The 16,986-nt window shown below is 49.2% G+C and overlaps 1 protein-coding gene across 4 annotated transcripts in view; it reads left to right on the forward strand.

The window, feature by feature from the left end:
• The window catches only part of NRP2 (neuropilin 2), a 124,214-nt gene that overhangs the window by 3,980 nt on the left and 103,248 nt on the right, over nucleotides 1–16,986 (forward strand). For all 4 annotated transcript variants that reach the window (XM_006759410.2, XM_006759411.2, XM_006759412.1 and 1 more), the window contains exon 2: nucleotides 12,528–12,705. In XM_006759410.2, coding sequence (XP_006759473.1) covers nucleotides 12,528–12,705 — 178 coding nt within the window. The remainder of the gene's footprint in view (nucleotides 1–12,527; nucleotides 12,706–16,986) is intronic.

Here is a 16,986-nt window from a genome sequence, read left to right on the forward strand (position 1 = left end):
CTAACGCCCTAGGGCTGGCGAGGGATGGTGGCGGAGAGAACCTGGCGACCCCTGGGAATCAGGGGGGTGCTGCGGGGGTGGGGGTCAGCTTTCCAGGGCAAGCTCCGGGAATCCGGCTCCTCCGTGTCGCAGCTCCTGCGGCTCCGGCTGATCTGTCTGGAAGGAGAGGGAATGCGCGCTCTGGTTTCTTAGCGTGTGCTCACTGCTTGCCTCCCTCCCCCGCCCTCCCCTCCCTTCCTTTCTTTCGGTTTCAGACAGAGAGGAGAGCCCCCTGGCGCTAGCCATTCGCTGTCAGCGCCTTGCCACGAAACTCCCCTTTGCTAGAGTTAATCGTGGTCCGCAGGGGACTAGGTTACGCTCAGGAAATCATTCAGGCCCTGACAATGGGTTTCTTCAGATGGTGGCAGCTCCCAGCCTCAGGGTCCGCAGCGCTTCGGGCCAAAAGAACCCACACCCCTCATCTCCTCCCAACACCCGCCTCCGCCCGGAGAGCTTCGATCGCGCTGGGGCTTAACTGCCACGGACACGGGCGGACTCGGGCAATTCAACCTTCTGTCTGAAATGATCAGATAAGATAAGAGGTGTAAATTGGCGGTGGGAGACAGGCCTGGGGTCAAACTAATCCTGAAAGAGACGCACTGAGGGCCTAGCTAGACTTTGGATAAGGGTCCGAGGAGGATTTCTCTTTTAGCCTGTCTCTCTCCAAATGCGGGATAATTATGACCAAGCATAATAACGTGCAACAAAACGATAAACTCCTAGATTCTACACAGACAGTCTGCTCTAGGCTCCGGGGACTGGTCTCATGCCCGCATTCCACGGGTGCCCAGTAAACTTTACCCCATAAGCTGCCGCTGGAGGTAGTGAAACTGTGGCCTCTTGCCAACAGAGCACACAGTGGAAAGCAGTGGGAAGAGCACTGGGGGCGGGCGGGGGGGACGGGGGAGCGCCTCGGCAAGCTCCTTCTTGTCCAAGATGTGCCAGCAGAACTGTGACTGCCCAGGCAGCACCGCAGGTTTGGACTTTCTGGGGCCTCCGTCCACAGAGCTCCCTGCTGACAACATGGAAGGTTGGAAGGCTGCAGGGACCGGAACCCCAGGCTATGGAACAGGACTCCTGCTGTCTTACCAGGTGGCTTCAGCCCCTGCTATTGAATGTGAAGTCCTCACTGGGGCAATGAAAGGCCAGTTCCTACCTGCGTTGAGTTGAGAGGCATGAATGCAAATAACAGTCAGGGAAGGAAGGGCTTGGGGTGGAGGCGGGGTCATGGGGAGAGGCACCGTGGACTAGAGCAGGGGTGGGCAAGCTTTTTGACTGAGGGCCACAATGGGTTCTTAAACTGGACCGGAGGGCCGGAACAAAAGCATGGATGGAGTGTTTGTGTGAACTAATATAAATTAAAGTAAACATCATTACATAATAGGGTACGGTCTTTTTTTTTTTTTTTTTTTTAGTTTTTTTCATTTCAAACGGGCTGGATCTGGCCCGCGGGCTGTAGTTCCACGGCTGGACTAGATGATTTCTGAGTAACCTGCCTGGTGTTTTCACGCAGCTGCTCATGGAAGCAACCAAGGCAATGAGCTGACGTTGGGTAATCCAAGTGTGGGACAATTCTGGGCTGACAGAATTCAGAGCTAGATTCATTGGTAAAGAGTTTTCAGAACGTATTCTGTGAAAGTCCAGGTTTGGGAAGATGTTAGGAAAGAGAGATGTGACTTTCCTTTTCTAAAAGGATGGAGCAGAAGCGTAATACCATCTTGACTTCTTACACTGACAGGAGAGGATGCGAAAGGTGACGTCTGGGAAGTCGTTTGTAATATCACTAACATACTTGATGTATGGGATCATCTGACCATCATTTGCCATTGGACCGCCTTGAAGGCACCCTCCTGGAGTCGCAGAGATGTGTTTGATCCCAAAAGTTAGTCTTTGTTCTGTTCCTTCCAGGGAAGGAACTCACTTTAAAAAAAATTTTTTTTAACCCATTCCTGGATGCTAGTGTGGCAGCTGGGCCTAAGAGAGCCTACAGCATTTTTCACAGCCTTATCTGCCACGATAAGAAGTGATTGAGGGGCCTAATGGCTTCCTCACCGAACAGGATTCAGTGGGGTTGGATTCCTGGATACTGTGGCCTTGTAGTGTCGCTGGCCCTCCAGGAGAAGGCATCTTCTAAAGGTTTAGGAAGCTGTCAAGTTTAGATAAGGCTGAGCTCTGATCCTATGGGACCTTGGTTGTATTAATAAGGAGAAATTAATTTTTAACCACTGGGAAGGTTGCCAAATTATGTGACCTTTGGCAGACCAGCTGTGCTATAAAAATAAATCCCCCATTTCTGAAAACGCTGCTCCTATCCAGTAGAACAATAACAACCTGGCATTTAGCACAGATGAGCAGCAGGGTTGAGAAGAAAGGGGAAGGGGGGGGGCGTTGCCAAGAAAAAAAACCTTCCGATGTTGTAAGGCATAGTTTCAGGCCTGAGCATCCTACCTAGCCCCCTGCCCGCCCCCAAAACACATGCCCTGGTTTTCAGTACACAGGAAAGAGGGCCAGGGGGACCAGGAGCGGGGCGCCTGTGGGAGCAGGGAGTGGAGAAGGTGTTAAATGCTTCCAGCCCTCTCACACCCCAGCCTGAACACATCTCGCATTGTCCACACGGACAGACTGCTGGCACAGGAAGAGAAAAAGGAGTTTCCATCAGGCAAAATGTTTCTCATTCCCTAATGCCGCTAAATGAGCTTGTCACATAGAAGTTTGGGGAAGATCTTCTTTGGGCTTTCCAGCTTCAGAAGCTTTGGAGCCAGACAGCCTGGGTTTAAACCCAGCCGCGCCCTGCGATCCAGAATACTGAATCTCCCGTGCCTCAGTTTCCCTCTGTGCCTCCGTTTCCTGGTCTGTCAGATGGGTTTGAGAATGATATAGCCCACCTCATAGGTATTATTTATTATCTGCCTATTCGGAAATCATTTCATCTTTAAAACAGCCTCAGTGGGGTTTACTGTATCACAGAAAGCACAGTATAAACTTTGTGGTCAATTTACATTATTTTATGAGCTTTTTAATAAGTAAATAATTATTCCTTCCCAGCTCTTACCCCACTAACCCTTGCCTGTGTTTTATAAGCATGGGAATTATCTCTCCACACTCTGTCCTTTAGAGACAGGTATTCCCTGCTAGGTTCTCATCTTAGATATACTTCTCCTCTTTGCCTCTTTTTTCTCCATGTTCAGTGTTCTCACCTCTACTGATTTTTTAAAAATTTTCTCCTCTTTTCCTTTTTCTCTCTTCTGTGCTTCATCAGGAGAATGTGCTCAGCAGGGATCCCAGTGCTGAAGATACCCTCCCTCCCCCCCAAATGTGTAATAAGTTCTACTCTGGCATCAAGGCCCCTCAGCAGCTGAACTCAAAAAAGTCATCATAAAGACAAAATAGCTTTTACCCAGCAAGACTCTTAATAATCCCATTTCCCTCTGGGTCTTCATAAAAGAGTCATGATCTAATCCAGAAGGAAAGGGAGGGGCCTGGGACACACAAAAGGAAAGCTCTCCCCGTGGTGTGCAGTGGACGAGGCTGCAGGCCAGCTTAATGCAACGTCCAGTGTGACCCTCCAGAGATCCCGCGATAACCAGTGATCTGGCCAGTCTTTCAGAGAAAAAGATAAAGGGAATTGCAAATTATCGGACTGAGTGGTAATAATAATTGTTGTGATAAAGAGGGAAAATAAAACAGATGTGCCCCAAAGGCATTGGGGGGCCAGGGGAAGAAAGATGGGTAGAGAGAAATGAACTAAAATCCAGCAAGAGCCAATCCATTCCCAGCACAGGTTCAGTGATGAAGTAATAGTTTGCATCTTTCTGGTGCTACTGACAACAAATATCTAGAACTTGCCTTTGGGAGGGTGGGGGGCTGGAGTGAGGGGGCAAGAAAACATTCCAATAAATTATTTTTACCATTATTAGAATTAAAATATAAGTGTCATTTGAACGTCCTCATTATTATCTGAGGTTCGGGTGTCTTCAGAGACATGGTTCACACTAACTCTACCTTGACTTATGACTAGGTGCTGGTATCCCAAACAAATCATTTAAACACCCAGTTCACCACTAAATTTATCATTAGTATCAGCTGTGGGCTGGGAAGGACTCGTTGGAGCTGGAGAAGCACAACAATTTGTGATAAAGCTTTCTTAGCATTTGTGGCACCTACTGATATCTTTGGTGTTGCTTTAGGCAACTAGCAATTTATTAATTTATCAAACCTCATTGACACTGACTCTTGGGAAAAGCTCTGGGTTTGATCCTATAAAGTTCTCCGAAGATGAATCAGAATGGAGCCACGCATACCCTCGAGTTGAAGTGGTCCATCAGAAGGGATAAGGCTGTTCCGAACTCTCACATACCTTAGAACAGCGATTGTCAACCACTGTGCTACAAGAATGTGTAAAACATGCAATACCTGACTATTTAGTCAGGAGCACTGACCTCTTTTCCCTTTCCCTTAGACCTGGTTCTCAACCTTCCTAATGCCGCGACCCTTTCATATAGTTCCTGGTGTTGTGGTGACCCCCAATTTCATTGTTACAAATTGAACATAATTAGAGCATAGTGATTAATCACAAAAACAATATGTAATTATATATGTGTTTTCCGATGTTCTTAGGCAACCCCTGTGAAAGGGTTGTTCGACCTCCAAAGGGGTCGCAACCCACAGGTTGAGAACCGCTGCCTTAGATTGTCAAATAATAAAATGACAACAGCCAATACAATAGCCATCAGTGTGCATGAATCAAAATTAAACTTTTTTATTTGTCAGGTCGGCAAAAACATAATATAGTTTAGTAATTAGCTTACATGCTCCATGAGATAAAAAGGGTTGTTGAAACTCGCTGCCTTAGAAGACACTGAAGAGCTTCGGAGTCCCAGGTTTGGGTGGCCAGGGATGGGGGAGGGTGCACTGAGGCTGACTGAGAGCACAGATGGGATTTAGGACTGGGAAAGGCAGAAGGGAAGGGGGAGGTGGGAATGGAGAATTGGACACTGGGTTTGTTGGAGGTGACACTCAGAAGCTTCAGTGTGGAGGGAAATGATTGCAAACAAGGTTGGAAATAGTAGCTCGGGCTAAATGCAAGGCCCAAATTGCTAGGCCAAGGGGTTTAGATTTCATTTACTAACCAATGGGGAACCATAGATGTTTCAACATAAGCCCTCAGTTAATCAAAATAAATGAAGAAAACTATTATATTACTTTTTTTCCCCCCTCCTTGGGTTTTTGGAGGGACCTCAAAATTATTCTCCTTCTATTTCCTTCCCCAAATGTCTGTTGAAATGGTCAGGAATTGTAATCCCAGATCTCTCATCAATGGCATCAAAATTACATTTGCAATGAAGGCTGGAAAAGAGTGGACATAAATATAAACTAATGCTATTATATCGGCTGCCCTATTGGAATTGCATTTGTTTATGATATAAGATGACACATAACAAGGTTACCACAGGTGGCATGATTCGAGGTCAGGGAGGTAATCACATCAAACTTACATTTTAATGATTAAACAGGGCTTCATTTTTAGAATCCAGATTGAGGGGAAGAGACTTTCCAAAGCTCTATTTCCAGACCCAGTTTCCAGTTCTCCCCATGGGGAACCTTTGGAGGTGTTCTAGAAGAGGGGGTGTTCCCCCCTTCCCTTCTCCTCTTTCCATGCGGGCTTCCTCTCCCCCTCCCTAACCCCCTCCCCGCTGCCTGGCCGAAGATTCTTTAATTCCGATTTTGAACTTTATCACTGTAAAAGTTCACAGGGGTTTCCATTTGCCGTGCCTTCAGGAGTGCATCACTCACTGCCACCCGCCCCATAAATTGAATAGATTGCGTCCCTTCCCCGTTGCCTTAGGAAGTGGTCAAACAGCCGCATTCCTGGGCTGATGGATTGGCTCATTTCTTCCCCGCTTAAGCCAAGATACAGATTTTATGAGACTGTCTTGAGACAGGCTAACGTCGCTTTGAATAAAACAAAACCCAGCCTCAGCTCACAGAAAAGGAAAACTCTTAAAAAGCAGCTCGCCCAGGGTAAGCGAGCAAAATTTGGTTAAGACCCTAAGCAGAGAGAGGACTTCAGTGATGGGGGCGAGGGATTTTAAGAAACACCTTTTGGTCTTTCTTTTTATGCATCACTGTTGCTGACAGGCTCACACACAGAACTGCGTATCCGTAATATTTATAAATATGCAGCCGCAGACCCAGTTAAGAAAGGAAGCTCGCGTCAGTAGAGCTAATGTGATTAAAAGAGACATTTGAACTCTCCATAATGCAAGACAGACGAGTTCTTCTGAAGAATCCTGGAGTTTTGTTTGAGGCTCACCTGGAGCAGATAAAACAGGAGCAACACCTTGAGTAACTAATCTGCTTATCTGGGAGGGGAGAGATCCTTTAAATTTTGGTTCCTCTCTGGGCTATAGGATCTCTCCCCCGCCTCATTGTACAGGCTTTGAATTGGAGAACTGGAACTGAACTTTAGACTCCCTGCCCTCATTTTATAGAGGAGAAAACAAAGGCTCAGAGTGGTTGACTAACTTACCCAAGGTCACACAGCTTGCGAGTGGTAAGACCAGAGAAGACTTCTTGCTGGCTAAGTGGCAAGGTGGCCACGTTCTCTTTTTAAGTAGGAGGAAGCCTCATTGCCTTGCTACTGGTAAGTCAATGAAAATAATGCTGTGAAAATAGGAACAGGATGGGATTATGCTGTCGATAAAGGATGAATTATAAAGTGTTATTTTAATGGAAATGGGACCGAGTACTTTTCTCCACTCAGTGTCCCCAGGTGTGGAGAATAGAGGTAGAAGTAGGTGTATTCTCGCCTTACTCTCTTTTCCGTGGCATTTAAAATAGCAAGGGCACAGAGATCTGGCTCTGTGGGTTTTAAACCCTATTCCAGGAAGGCCTGATGTTCTTAACGGAGATGAGGGAGGGACTTCGAGGCCTGGACCGTTTCAGGCAACTCATTGGTTCCTAGTAAGAGCAGATTTTTAGTAAGAAGGACTAAAAGATCTTTTTAAAAATCTGGTCTGCCTTCTAAGGGAACTCAACTGGAGCTGGTTTAAAGGATCACTGTAGAGCCTGACCTTGACAATAGTTGTTCAACACTGAAGCCTGAGGATAGTGAGACTTTTAAATGATCAGAATCACAAGGGGGTGACGCCACGTGACACCAGGCGACCGCCTGCAGACAGTCCCATAATAACAATCAGGTCCCTCGATTTAGCTGAACTGAGGGGGAAAGTCCTTGGCAAAAACAGGGGAATTTAGGGCTGGCTTACTATTAGACTTACTTTAAAAATTAAATTTATTGGGGCAACATTGGTAAATAACATATGAGTTTCAGGTGTACAGTTCTATAATACATCATTTGTATATTGCACTGTGTGCCCACCACCCAAAGACTCCGATTCTGCCACCTTCTGTTCCCACACCTAAGAGGGGCTCCGCTTTCAGCTGCTCTGCACGTTGGAGCTCAGGGTAGAGTTTTGTTCAAGAAAAGATCAAACACTTCTAACAAGAATTCTGAAAACTACGCACCTAATTCAGTCCACTCATTGCATCACAGTTTAGGAAGCTGAGACCGAGGCAGGTCACTGAGTTAGGAATCCAGGTGCCACGTCTTCTCGGAAATATCAGTAACCCCTCCCCTTCCCAGTAACCTGGTCCCCTTACCCTAGACCAGTGGTTCTCAACCTTCCTAATGCCGCGACCCTTTCATACAGTTCCTCATGTTGTGGTGACCCCCCAATTTCATTGTTACAAATTGAACATAATTAAAGCATAGTGATTAGTCACAAAAACAATATGTAATTATGTCTGTGTTTTCCGATGGTCTTAGGCGACCCCTGTGAAAGGGTCGTTCGACCCCCAAAGGGGTCGGCGACCCACAGGTTGAGAACCACTGCCCTAGACTCTCCATCAATAACACCCTGACTCTCCAATCCCATATCCAGCCAGCCCTAAATTCCCCTGTTTTTGCCAAGGACTTTTCCCCTCAGTTCAGCTAAATCGAGGGACCTGATTGTTATTATGGGACTGTCTGCAGGCGGTCGCCTGGTGTCACATGGCGTCACCCCCTTGTGATTCTGATCATTTAAAAGTCTCACTATCCTCAGGCTTCAGTGTTGAACAACTATTGTCAAGGTCAGGCTCTACAGTGATCCTTTAAACCAGCTCCAGTTGAGTTCCCTTAGAAGGCAGACCAGATTTTTAAAAAGATCTTTTAGTCCTTCTTACTAAAAATCTGCTCTTACTAGGAACCAATGAGTTGCCTGAAACTGGGTTCTGTGGGAGGGTGAGTCCCCTCTGAAGCTGGCAGAGCACCTGAGAATTGTAGGTGGACGGGTACAACATTTCTTCACCTGATCCATGACCTGGTAACCCCAGGGCAGCATCCCATGATGCTTAGGCCATCAGCAAAGCAAGGGCATGGGAGGGAGGGAGGGAGGGAGAGAAGGAGGGAGCTCTCCACTCCCGGAGAAATAATCTGACATTTTATATCAAATAAAAACACCTAAGTAGTCCTTATAGGGGGAGGGGGTGTCAGACCTTTGGGACTTCAGAATGTAGTATTCCCTTTATTTCAACTTACTTTTAAAAATTAAATTTATTGGGGCAACATTGGTAAATAACATATGAGTTTCAGGTGTACAGTTCTATAATACATCATTTGTATATTGCCCTGTGTGCCCACCACCCAAAGTCTAGTCTTCTTGTGTCACCCTGTACTTGACCCTCTTGACCCTCTTCATCCTCCCGTACCCCCCTTCCCCCCTCCTAATCTCCATACTGTTGCCTAGCCCTAGAGCTATCCCTTTAATGCTTTTATCCTTGGGCCTCTGAGGGCCTGGCCCATCTCAGCTGCAGGAGAAAACTTCTCTGAGCAGATCAGGCCTGGGTTTGCCTGCTCCCCTCTGGGAAATGTGCCCCAGGTAAAAGTTGGTTACAAAAGCGAGGGAGAAAGAAACCCCTGGTCAACTTACCAAACAGACTCAGTAGCCAGATTTTAGCAGGTCAGCTTCTCTTCTGCGTGTGCATATTGGCCCAGAGGCATCTGCCCTGGAGCTCACCTTTCTTCCCCCGCACCCCCCTCCACTGGAGGGACTGGACTCCTGGAGAGAGGAGTGTGCTGTTCCACTCGGACACGGGAAAGGCCTCCGGGGCGTGGATAGTGCTGCTCTTCAGAAGCAAACCTGGGTCGCTTCTCTTGGGAGTGTGTCTGCATTTTAGAAATGGAGGGTCCTCAAACCTGGGCATGAAAGATAGTTATCGAAAGGGGGCATGGACGGATTCAGTGTGTCTTCTGTACAATTTTTACTGATAGATTTCAAGAATTCAGTTTTCTCCAAGGAACACAGAGATGAAAATTCTAGTATTTAACTTGATGGACCTGTCTGTGCAAATGATGTCTGATCTTGAAAGGTTGTACCGGACTAAAGCGTTAATTTCATATATATATATATAAAAATTTCAGAAAGGAAGAAAGAGGGACAGAGGGACTGAAACATCAATGATGAGAATCGTTGATCGGCTGCCTCCTACACACCCCTACTGGGGACCAAGCCCGCAACCCAGGCATGTGCTCTTGACTGGAATTGAACCCGGGACCCTTCAGTCCCCAAGCCGATGCTCTATCCACTGAGCCAAACCAGCAAGGGCCAAAGTGTTAATTTCTAAAGTGTATGTGTACCTGATGTGTGTTTGGTATCCAAGTGTGTGTTTCTTGGTGTGAGTGCCATCCAGACAAGAATGTGAGCGTGTGCCTGGCTGGTGTTGCTCAGTGGTTGAGCATCGACCCATGAACCAAGAGGTCCCCGGTTTGATTCCTGGTTAGGGTACATGCCTGGGTTGTGGGTTCAATCCCCAGTAGGGGGTGTTCAGGAGGCAGCCAACTCTCTGTCATCCATGTTTCTATCTCTCTATCCCTCACCCTTCCTCTCTCTCTAAAATCAATAAAAACATTAAAAAAATAAACATACATTAAAAAAAGAATGCGGGTTTATAAATGTTTGGATATTGGAACCGCTAACCACACACAAGCAAAGCAGATGTTTCAATGAGTTCTCAAATATTTTAATGAGTGCCTCGATTTTCCTGATAAAGAGAGGACAGAAAACAAAAAAGAGTTACTCTTTTTCCTTTGAGTGAAGTAAGTTTTTACCAGGAGAACAGGCAGGCAGGCAGCTATGGGACATACACACGTAGTCTAACTTTTTTCTTCAGTGGGGAAGTGATGACTCCTGGTGTGGCTCAGAAATGAAACCTTCCTATGAGGAAGTTTCCTGTCTTTCCTGATGATCACATGTGCCTGCTCTGATTACTCAAAGCACAAACTGGGCGCCGTGGGGGCATTGAGGAAGTCAAGTTCTTCTTTCCATAGAAAAGTCCGTAGGCAATTTCCTCTCCTCTGAGCTGTAAGACAGCTGGTGATCTAAGCCCCTCCCCCCTCCCCGCCTTCTCAGAGGGCCACTCGTGGTCCTATTTCACATGCATGAGCCAGGACCAAAGGGCCACAATCTGTCTCGCTACAAGGTTAGGTGCCCAGCTTGGGTGAGTGGTGTGGGCACCTGGCCAGCCTTCGGAGACTGGCTGCAGAGGAAGCGGTGGCACCAGGCCCGGCTGCTGGCCTCACCTTCATCTGGGCAAGAGGGCTGGGCCCATTGTCCTTCTGGCCTCGGGAGGGTGCAGGGTCATGAGTTAGAGCAGTGGTTCTCAACCTTCTGGCCCTTTAAATGCAGTTCCTCATGTTGTGACCCAACCATGAAATTATTTTCGTTGCTACTTCAATAACTGTCATGTTGCTACTGTTATGAATCGTAATGTAAATATCTGACATGCAGGATGGTCTTAGGCGACGCCTGTGAAAGGGTCGTTTGACCGCCAAAGGGGTTGCGACCCACAGGTTGAGAACCGCTGAGTTGGAGGCGGATGTGGTCTTTTGTTTTCTACCCAGTAGGAAATGGAACCTGAATCCATTTGGTTCTGGGCAGGGCAACAGGGCACAGTTTGAGCTCTTGGAGGCGCTGATGCCTAAAGGCCGCTTGTGTGGATTTGTGTGTCCCCCACCACCACTGTGCCCATCTTTTATGCATTTAAAGCCCGCCCGTAATCTAAAGCAGAGTTCTGGGAGACAGCAATGCCAACAGGCGCGGGGACTAGGGAAGTGCACCTGTAGAGTTAAAAAATGCATGACCCTCTCCCTCAAAGAGTGAACACGGGAGAGAGACCCGTCCTGGAGGGCGGCTGCTGAGCCCTAATGCATAATTCACGGGCCCACGCTGCTCCGTGCAGATGGCGATATTAAATCGTGATTGATGCTAAGAGCGGCACGGCTCTCAGGAAGGTCTCCCGGAGGCTTCTGGATGTTTCCAGGTCTCTTGTGTCTACTTGTCCTCTCTTCTCAGGCCGTCTTAAGCGGAAACCCCCCATGGCCCAGGAACCCCTCCTGGGGATGGAAGATCTTCACTCCCATATGTGTGAGGTTCTTCAAATGTCATCGCCCACCTTTTCTGCCTTTGAAGACGGCCCCTTCCCTCCTGGCACGGGTGCAGCTGTTCCCTCCAGCCGGGCACTGTGGGGAGGGCGGGGGATGCTCCGCCAGCCCCTGGCCGAGGGCTGCTGACCGGGGGCAAAGCAGCAGCACACTCTGCTGGTGGCGCCCAGGCAGGAGGGACAGTGGGCAGAAAGCTCAGGCAAAGCCAGCCGTCCACTCAGCACAAAGTGCTCTTTGTCGAGACTCTGAGGTCAGAGGCGGTAGATTCTCCTATGCAGATTTTCCACTCCGTGCATAATGAAATCATAAATCAAATTTGTGGTGGATGTGGAATTAAGTGTTTGGGAGTTTTGCTTTTGCTTTCTTTCAAAAAAAAAAAAAAAAAAAGGCTGAAATCACCCTCCAGGGCCTGATCTGGCCCAAAGCTGAAAACGCGTCTTCCGCATCACATGTAATTGTTACCAGGCTTGTGGGTCACCGACCATTGAAGATATGAAAATGAATACAATATGGTGAAAAGACTTCTGGCGGCCTGGCCTGGGCTGGGCGGGGAGGCCCGAGAGCATGAAGGATTTATGAGGTAAAGATAGAGGAGAGGCTGAGCGAGCGCAGAAGAAGATGGGCCACGGCCAGGAGACAGGAAAAGGCAGGGAGGCATGTTAACTTTGCAGCTTTCTTGTTCTTTTTTAATCCCAGAGCACGTGACTGGGAACATTGGCGACCACTTTCTGAAATATTTTCATTGGGGAGCGTGTGTGTGCGTGTGTGCGTGTGAGTGTGTGTGTGTGAGTGTGTGAGTGTGCGTGCTCAGCCGTGTGATGAGGGGGGAGATGGGCTGAAATAACCTCTTCCACTGAATGAGTAAGTAGGTTAGCTTCCTGGACTGCCATAAAAGGTCTGTAAAACCCTTTCAGGCCACTGGTAGAGGAGAGAAACAGGGAGAGGAGGAAAAAAAAAATGCTGGAACATATTTGAAGTTCCTTGGGTTGTTTGCCTTCTCTTTCAGACCCACCCTGTGGCGGTCGTTTGAATTCCAAAGATGCTGGCTACATCACCTCGCCAGGTTACCCCCAGGACTACCCGTCCCACCAGAACTGCGAGTGGATTGTTTACGCGCCCGAACCCAACCAGAAGATTGTCCTCAACTTCAACCCGCACTTTGAAATCGAGAAGCATGACTGCAAGTAAGCACCCTCCTGCCCACTGTGCATCCTTGAGACACCCTCCCTCTCTCCCTCCCTCCAGCCCCGGCTCCGACCGCAGCGCCACCTAATGGCCACACCCGTAACACCAGGCCTGCTAAACAGTGTCGGACCTGGGTCCGAGGGGAACCCAAGATGGCATTCTCTTTCAGGGGGAAATAAAGACCAGTTGGTCCCGTAGTATGGAGGAAAGAGCTTTCTTGAGTGAATGTGTAAGGAATAGCATCCTATCTTCAAAAGCTGGCAGTGGGGGGAGTTCCCTGTGGGGGCAGGGCGGGAGGTGGCCTACAAAACAGCAGCTCTTGACTTTGGGACTTGCCTCCCCCTTGGAGATCTCCCCGTTTCCACTGCTGCGACCACACGTAGGAACCCCACCGGCCTCCTTGATAAAATAGTAGCCCAGACCCACGTGGAGACTCCCTCTGCACCCAGCCGTGGACACTCAGGCTGTTGTGGTGGCAAGTGGCAGCTGGTTTCCTGATAGTTAAACATCAGAGTCTCCACGGGTAGATCTAAGATGTGCATTGCTCCTTGGTGTCTGTGCTGCCCAGGTTAGGGTCTCAAGGCTGGATTTATCTAATAAGCACTCTCCTAATTGCTCTGTGAACATCAGCCCACTCCACTCTCACAGGGACCCTGGGAAAGGGGGGTCCTTACCACCTCCATGTGGCCAATGAGAACAGCCAAAGCCCAGGGCCCCTAAGTCAGTCACCCGCGGTGACTCGGCTGGTCTCACCACCTCGGACCTGTCACTGTGGAGATGCGTGGCTCGGGAGACACCACGTGGGCATGTAGACATCTGGGAGTGCTTCAGAAATGCCATGTTAACACGGAGGCCCTATAAATCAAGGTGGGGGAGCAGACAGCACTGTCATGTCCAGAATGTGAATACAGTGCTTCCTCCTTGAAACAAAAGGGAAAGTTTTCTGTGCAGAAGGTCATGTCTGGCTCCAGAGAAGCGCCTACAAGGTGCCCCTGCTCCAGTGGGTGTCCAGTGCCCCCTTATGGTTGATAAATAGTCTGAGCCTTTCTTGTGACCAAGGCAATGCAAGTGATGAAAAATTCATCAAGGGCCAGCTGATGGGAAAGGTGCAGGACTCGGACCTGGACCAGCCAGCACTTACTCATAGATTCAGGACCCTCTGTAACCAGGAAACACTGTAAGACAGAGCCCACTAGATGGTACAAAGCACATTCACATTCTTGGCATGACAGTGCTGCCTGCTCCCGCACCTTGATTTATAGGGCCCTCGTGTTAACATGGCATTCACTGTGAACCCGTGCATCAATGTCATCGCTACCCTCTGAGGACAGCGTTTCACCTACGCGATGGTTTTCCCCTAACAAGAGTCAGTCTTTGTTGCGAATCCCAGGGTTTCCTGGATAGAAGCCTCATGTGACAAAGAATCATAGGGCCAAGCTTCTAATCGCAGATCGTCCCTTGACTCATTGAAGGACACAGGGTAGCTGCCCAGTTCCTCTTTGTCTAAGTTCAGTGCACACCCTTGGACACGCTTGCACAGAGTCGCAAGGCTGCCCATTCCCTGCCAGTGAACCTCACCAAGAATTTCTGAGAGAAGGGCTTCTTTATGAGGTGTTTTTGCTCTTGGAGCCTCTGGCGGGGCTGCAGGAGGTTGGCACGGACTGAATCGTAATGCACCGAGAGCTTGGGTCTGAGCTCAGAGAAATTTGACTAAGCACCTCTCTCGACTGAGGGCCAAATTCTGTTATGCTTATGCCAGCAAACCTCCCAGGGAAATTGCTAAGAGGTCATCCTATGTATATTCATAGCGGCAGAGGGACAAGGCAGGGCTTTGGGAGGAAACATTCAGGAGCTGGTGAGCATGGCTTTAAACACGTCCGGAAGTGTAAGAGGCCAGGAAGACATGCTCCCGCCCTGTTTGGGGCTACAGGGAGCCCCTTCCCCTTCCAAGACCCAGCTCCAGGGACGGGAGAACTCAGGTTGCTGTAGCCCTCGGGGAAGAGGGCAGAGTCCTTTCACGCTGAGCTGGAGCAGGCCGGGGACAGGTTTTCCTCCAGTTTATCATCTTCACTAAGTAGCTTCCCGTTTGCCTTTCCAACTCCCCCATTCTATGCTGCTGGCTCGAACCGGAAAGGTCAGGAGGGTCAGAGAAAACCCTTTCTGGGGTCTCTCTCCCCCAGTGCCAAATTGTCAGAAAGGGTCTGTTGGGGTCAAGCCCCTGCTACTTAACCTCGTCCTTCATTTCTCTCCCCTCCCCCGTGTCCCTTCCACTCCCCATGTCTCTCTCACCCTGATGAATTTTTGTATTTAGAGAGACACATCCGGTCCTCTCAACCTCTCGCTCTGCAAGGTATTTTTGACGTTCTTCCCCGGCCATTTGCATTCAGAATCGATGGGCTTCTCCCCCACCGCCCTGGTTCACTTGCAAAAGGAACAGTTAATCTAATGGAAGTCCCGGAAGTTCTGCCCGGTGCCTCCTCTCCTTCCCCCTCTCATTTCTGTTCCGAGGGAGCTCCTGGGTTTGGAAAGCACTTACCAGCCTAGGAGCTTAGCCTCCTTTCTCCTCTGATTCTGGGGGCCTGTTTCCAAGTGGATGCGGCTCTGGCAGCCCATCAGGTGGTGCTTACCAAGAGGAACTGCCTGAACCATCCTTCTGATGAGAACGTAGCAGTTAACCCCTCCGCGAAAAGGGGGATGAGTAAGGAAGTCAGAAAAGCAGCCAGCTCCTCCCCCGCCCGCCTCCAGTGCTCCTCCTGCACTTCTTCCTCTGTGCGGGATGGTCTGCAAAGGCTGCCCGTGACCCGGAAATGGGCCCCGATGGAGAGGCCTGGCCTGGCCAGGCAGTTGGCCCTCTGTGCCTTGAAATCAGCCCAAAGGGCTAGGCCAGCAAGTTCCAACCTCTCCAGCTCCTGGCACACAGAAACTAATCACTAAACGTCGTCAGCCATCCAAAAAGTATATTTTTTGCCGATCTGACCCAAAAATATCGATACAGTTTTGATTCATTCACACTGGATGGCTATTGTGCTGGCTGTAGTCATTGTTTTATTTGACAGCCGAAGGGGAAAGAGCTCAGTGCCCCGACTAAATAGTCAGGTATGACATGTTTTAGAAATACTGGTGGCAGCCCTGGCTGGTGCGGCACAGTTGGTTGGAGAGTCAACCCATACACCAAGATATTGAGGTTGCCATTCCCGGGTCAGGGCATCTGACCCAGGTTTCGGGTTCGATCCTAGTCGGAGTGCATGTGGAGGGCAACCAAGCAGTGTTTCTCCCCGACATTGCTGTTTCTCTCTCTCTCTCTCTCTCTCCTCTCTCTCTCTCTCTCCCTCCCTCCCTCCCTCCCTCCCTTTCTCCCTCCCTCTCTCTCCTTCTTCTCTCTAAGATCAGCAAGAAATAAAATCCTTGCAGCACACCAATTGACAATCACTGGTCTAGGCGATGACTGACTAAACTCCAGACAGGGACCTTTCCCCCTAACCTTTGCTTGTGAATTCTGTTCTGTCTGCTTGGAAACTTTCACTCACAGCCTGGCCGTTCTCAGGAATCCAGGCCCCCAGCACCCAAAGGCTGCTCTGGGGCCTAGTCACCGGCTGTGGGCAGCAACCAGAGGCCTTGTGGCCCGGCCAGGTTGGTGTGGCCCAGGGACAAAAGGGCAGGACTCGGGGCCACCTGAGCAGACAGGGAGAAGCCACTTCTATGGTGAGGAGAGGCCACTGCTGGCTGCCTTTCCCCTGAGTCATCAGCCAACAGGCTGCACGCAAGGATTTTAGAAACATACCCAACAAGACTGAATCTTTCTCCACTTCTGAAATCTAAAATCTATGCCTTTGAAAAACACCCACTGCCTATGAGACACGGCTTATTCATGAGTCCTCCCCACAGAGGCAGCCCAGCCCAGCCCATTATACCACCCAATTATACCAAATTCGAGAGCCTGCGTTCTTTTAAGAATTGGTCATTTCCAGATGGGTATGGGGAGAAAAACGTGTTTTACAAAGTGCAGAAACCGCTAAGAAGACTTGACAGAACATTTCTTCGGCCAAGAACCCACACAGAAGCCTGCACTAACGACTTTACATGTGTGTGCAGCGCGGCAGTATCTGATTCTCTTGAGGGGCGTTGCAGAATAGCGCTCCATCCAAGTGAAATCTCCAGCTACTGAGACATGCCCCCTCAGAGTGCCAGTTCTTTCTACAAAGGTTACCTGATAAAGGGCCTTCTGGAACTTGTGCCTACTTCCCTGTCTTCCGAAACAAAACAAAACCTAAGGCGACTCA

Source organism: Myotis davidii, unplaced genomic scaffold (assembly GCF_000327345.1).
Source record: "Myotis davidii unplaced genomic scaffold, ASM32734v1 scaffold394, whole genome shotgun sequence".
Classification (NCBI taxonomy): domain Eukaryota; kingdom Metazoa; phylum Chordata; class Mammalia; order Chiroptera; family Vespertilionidae; genus Myotis; species Myotis davidii.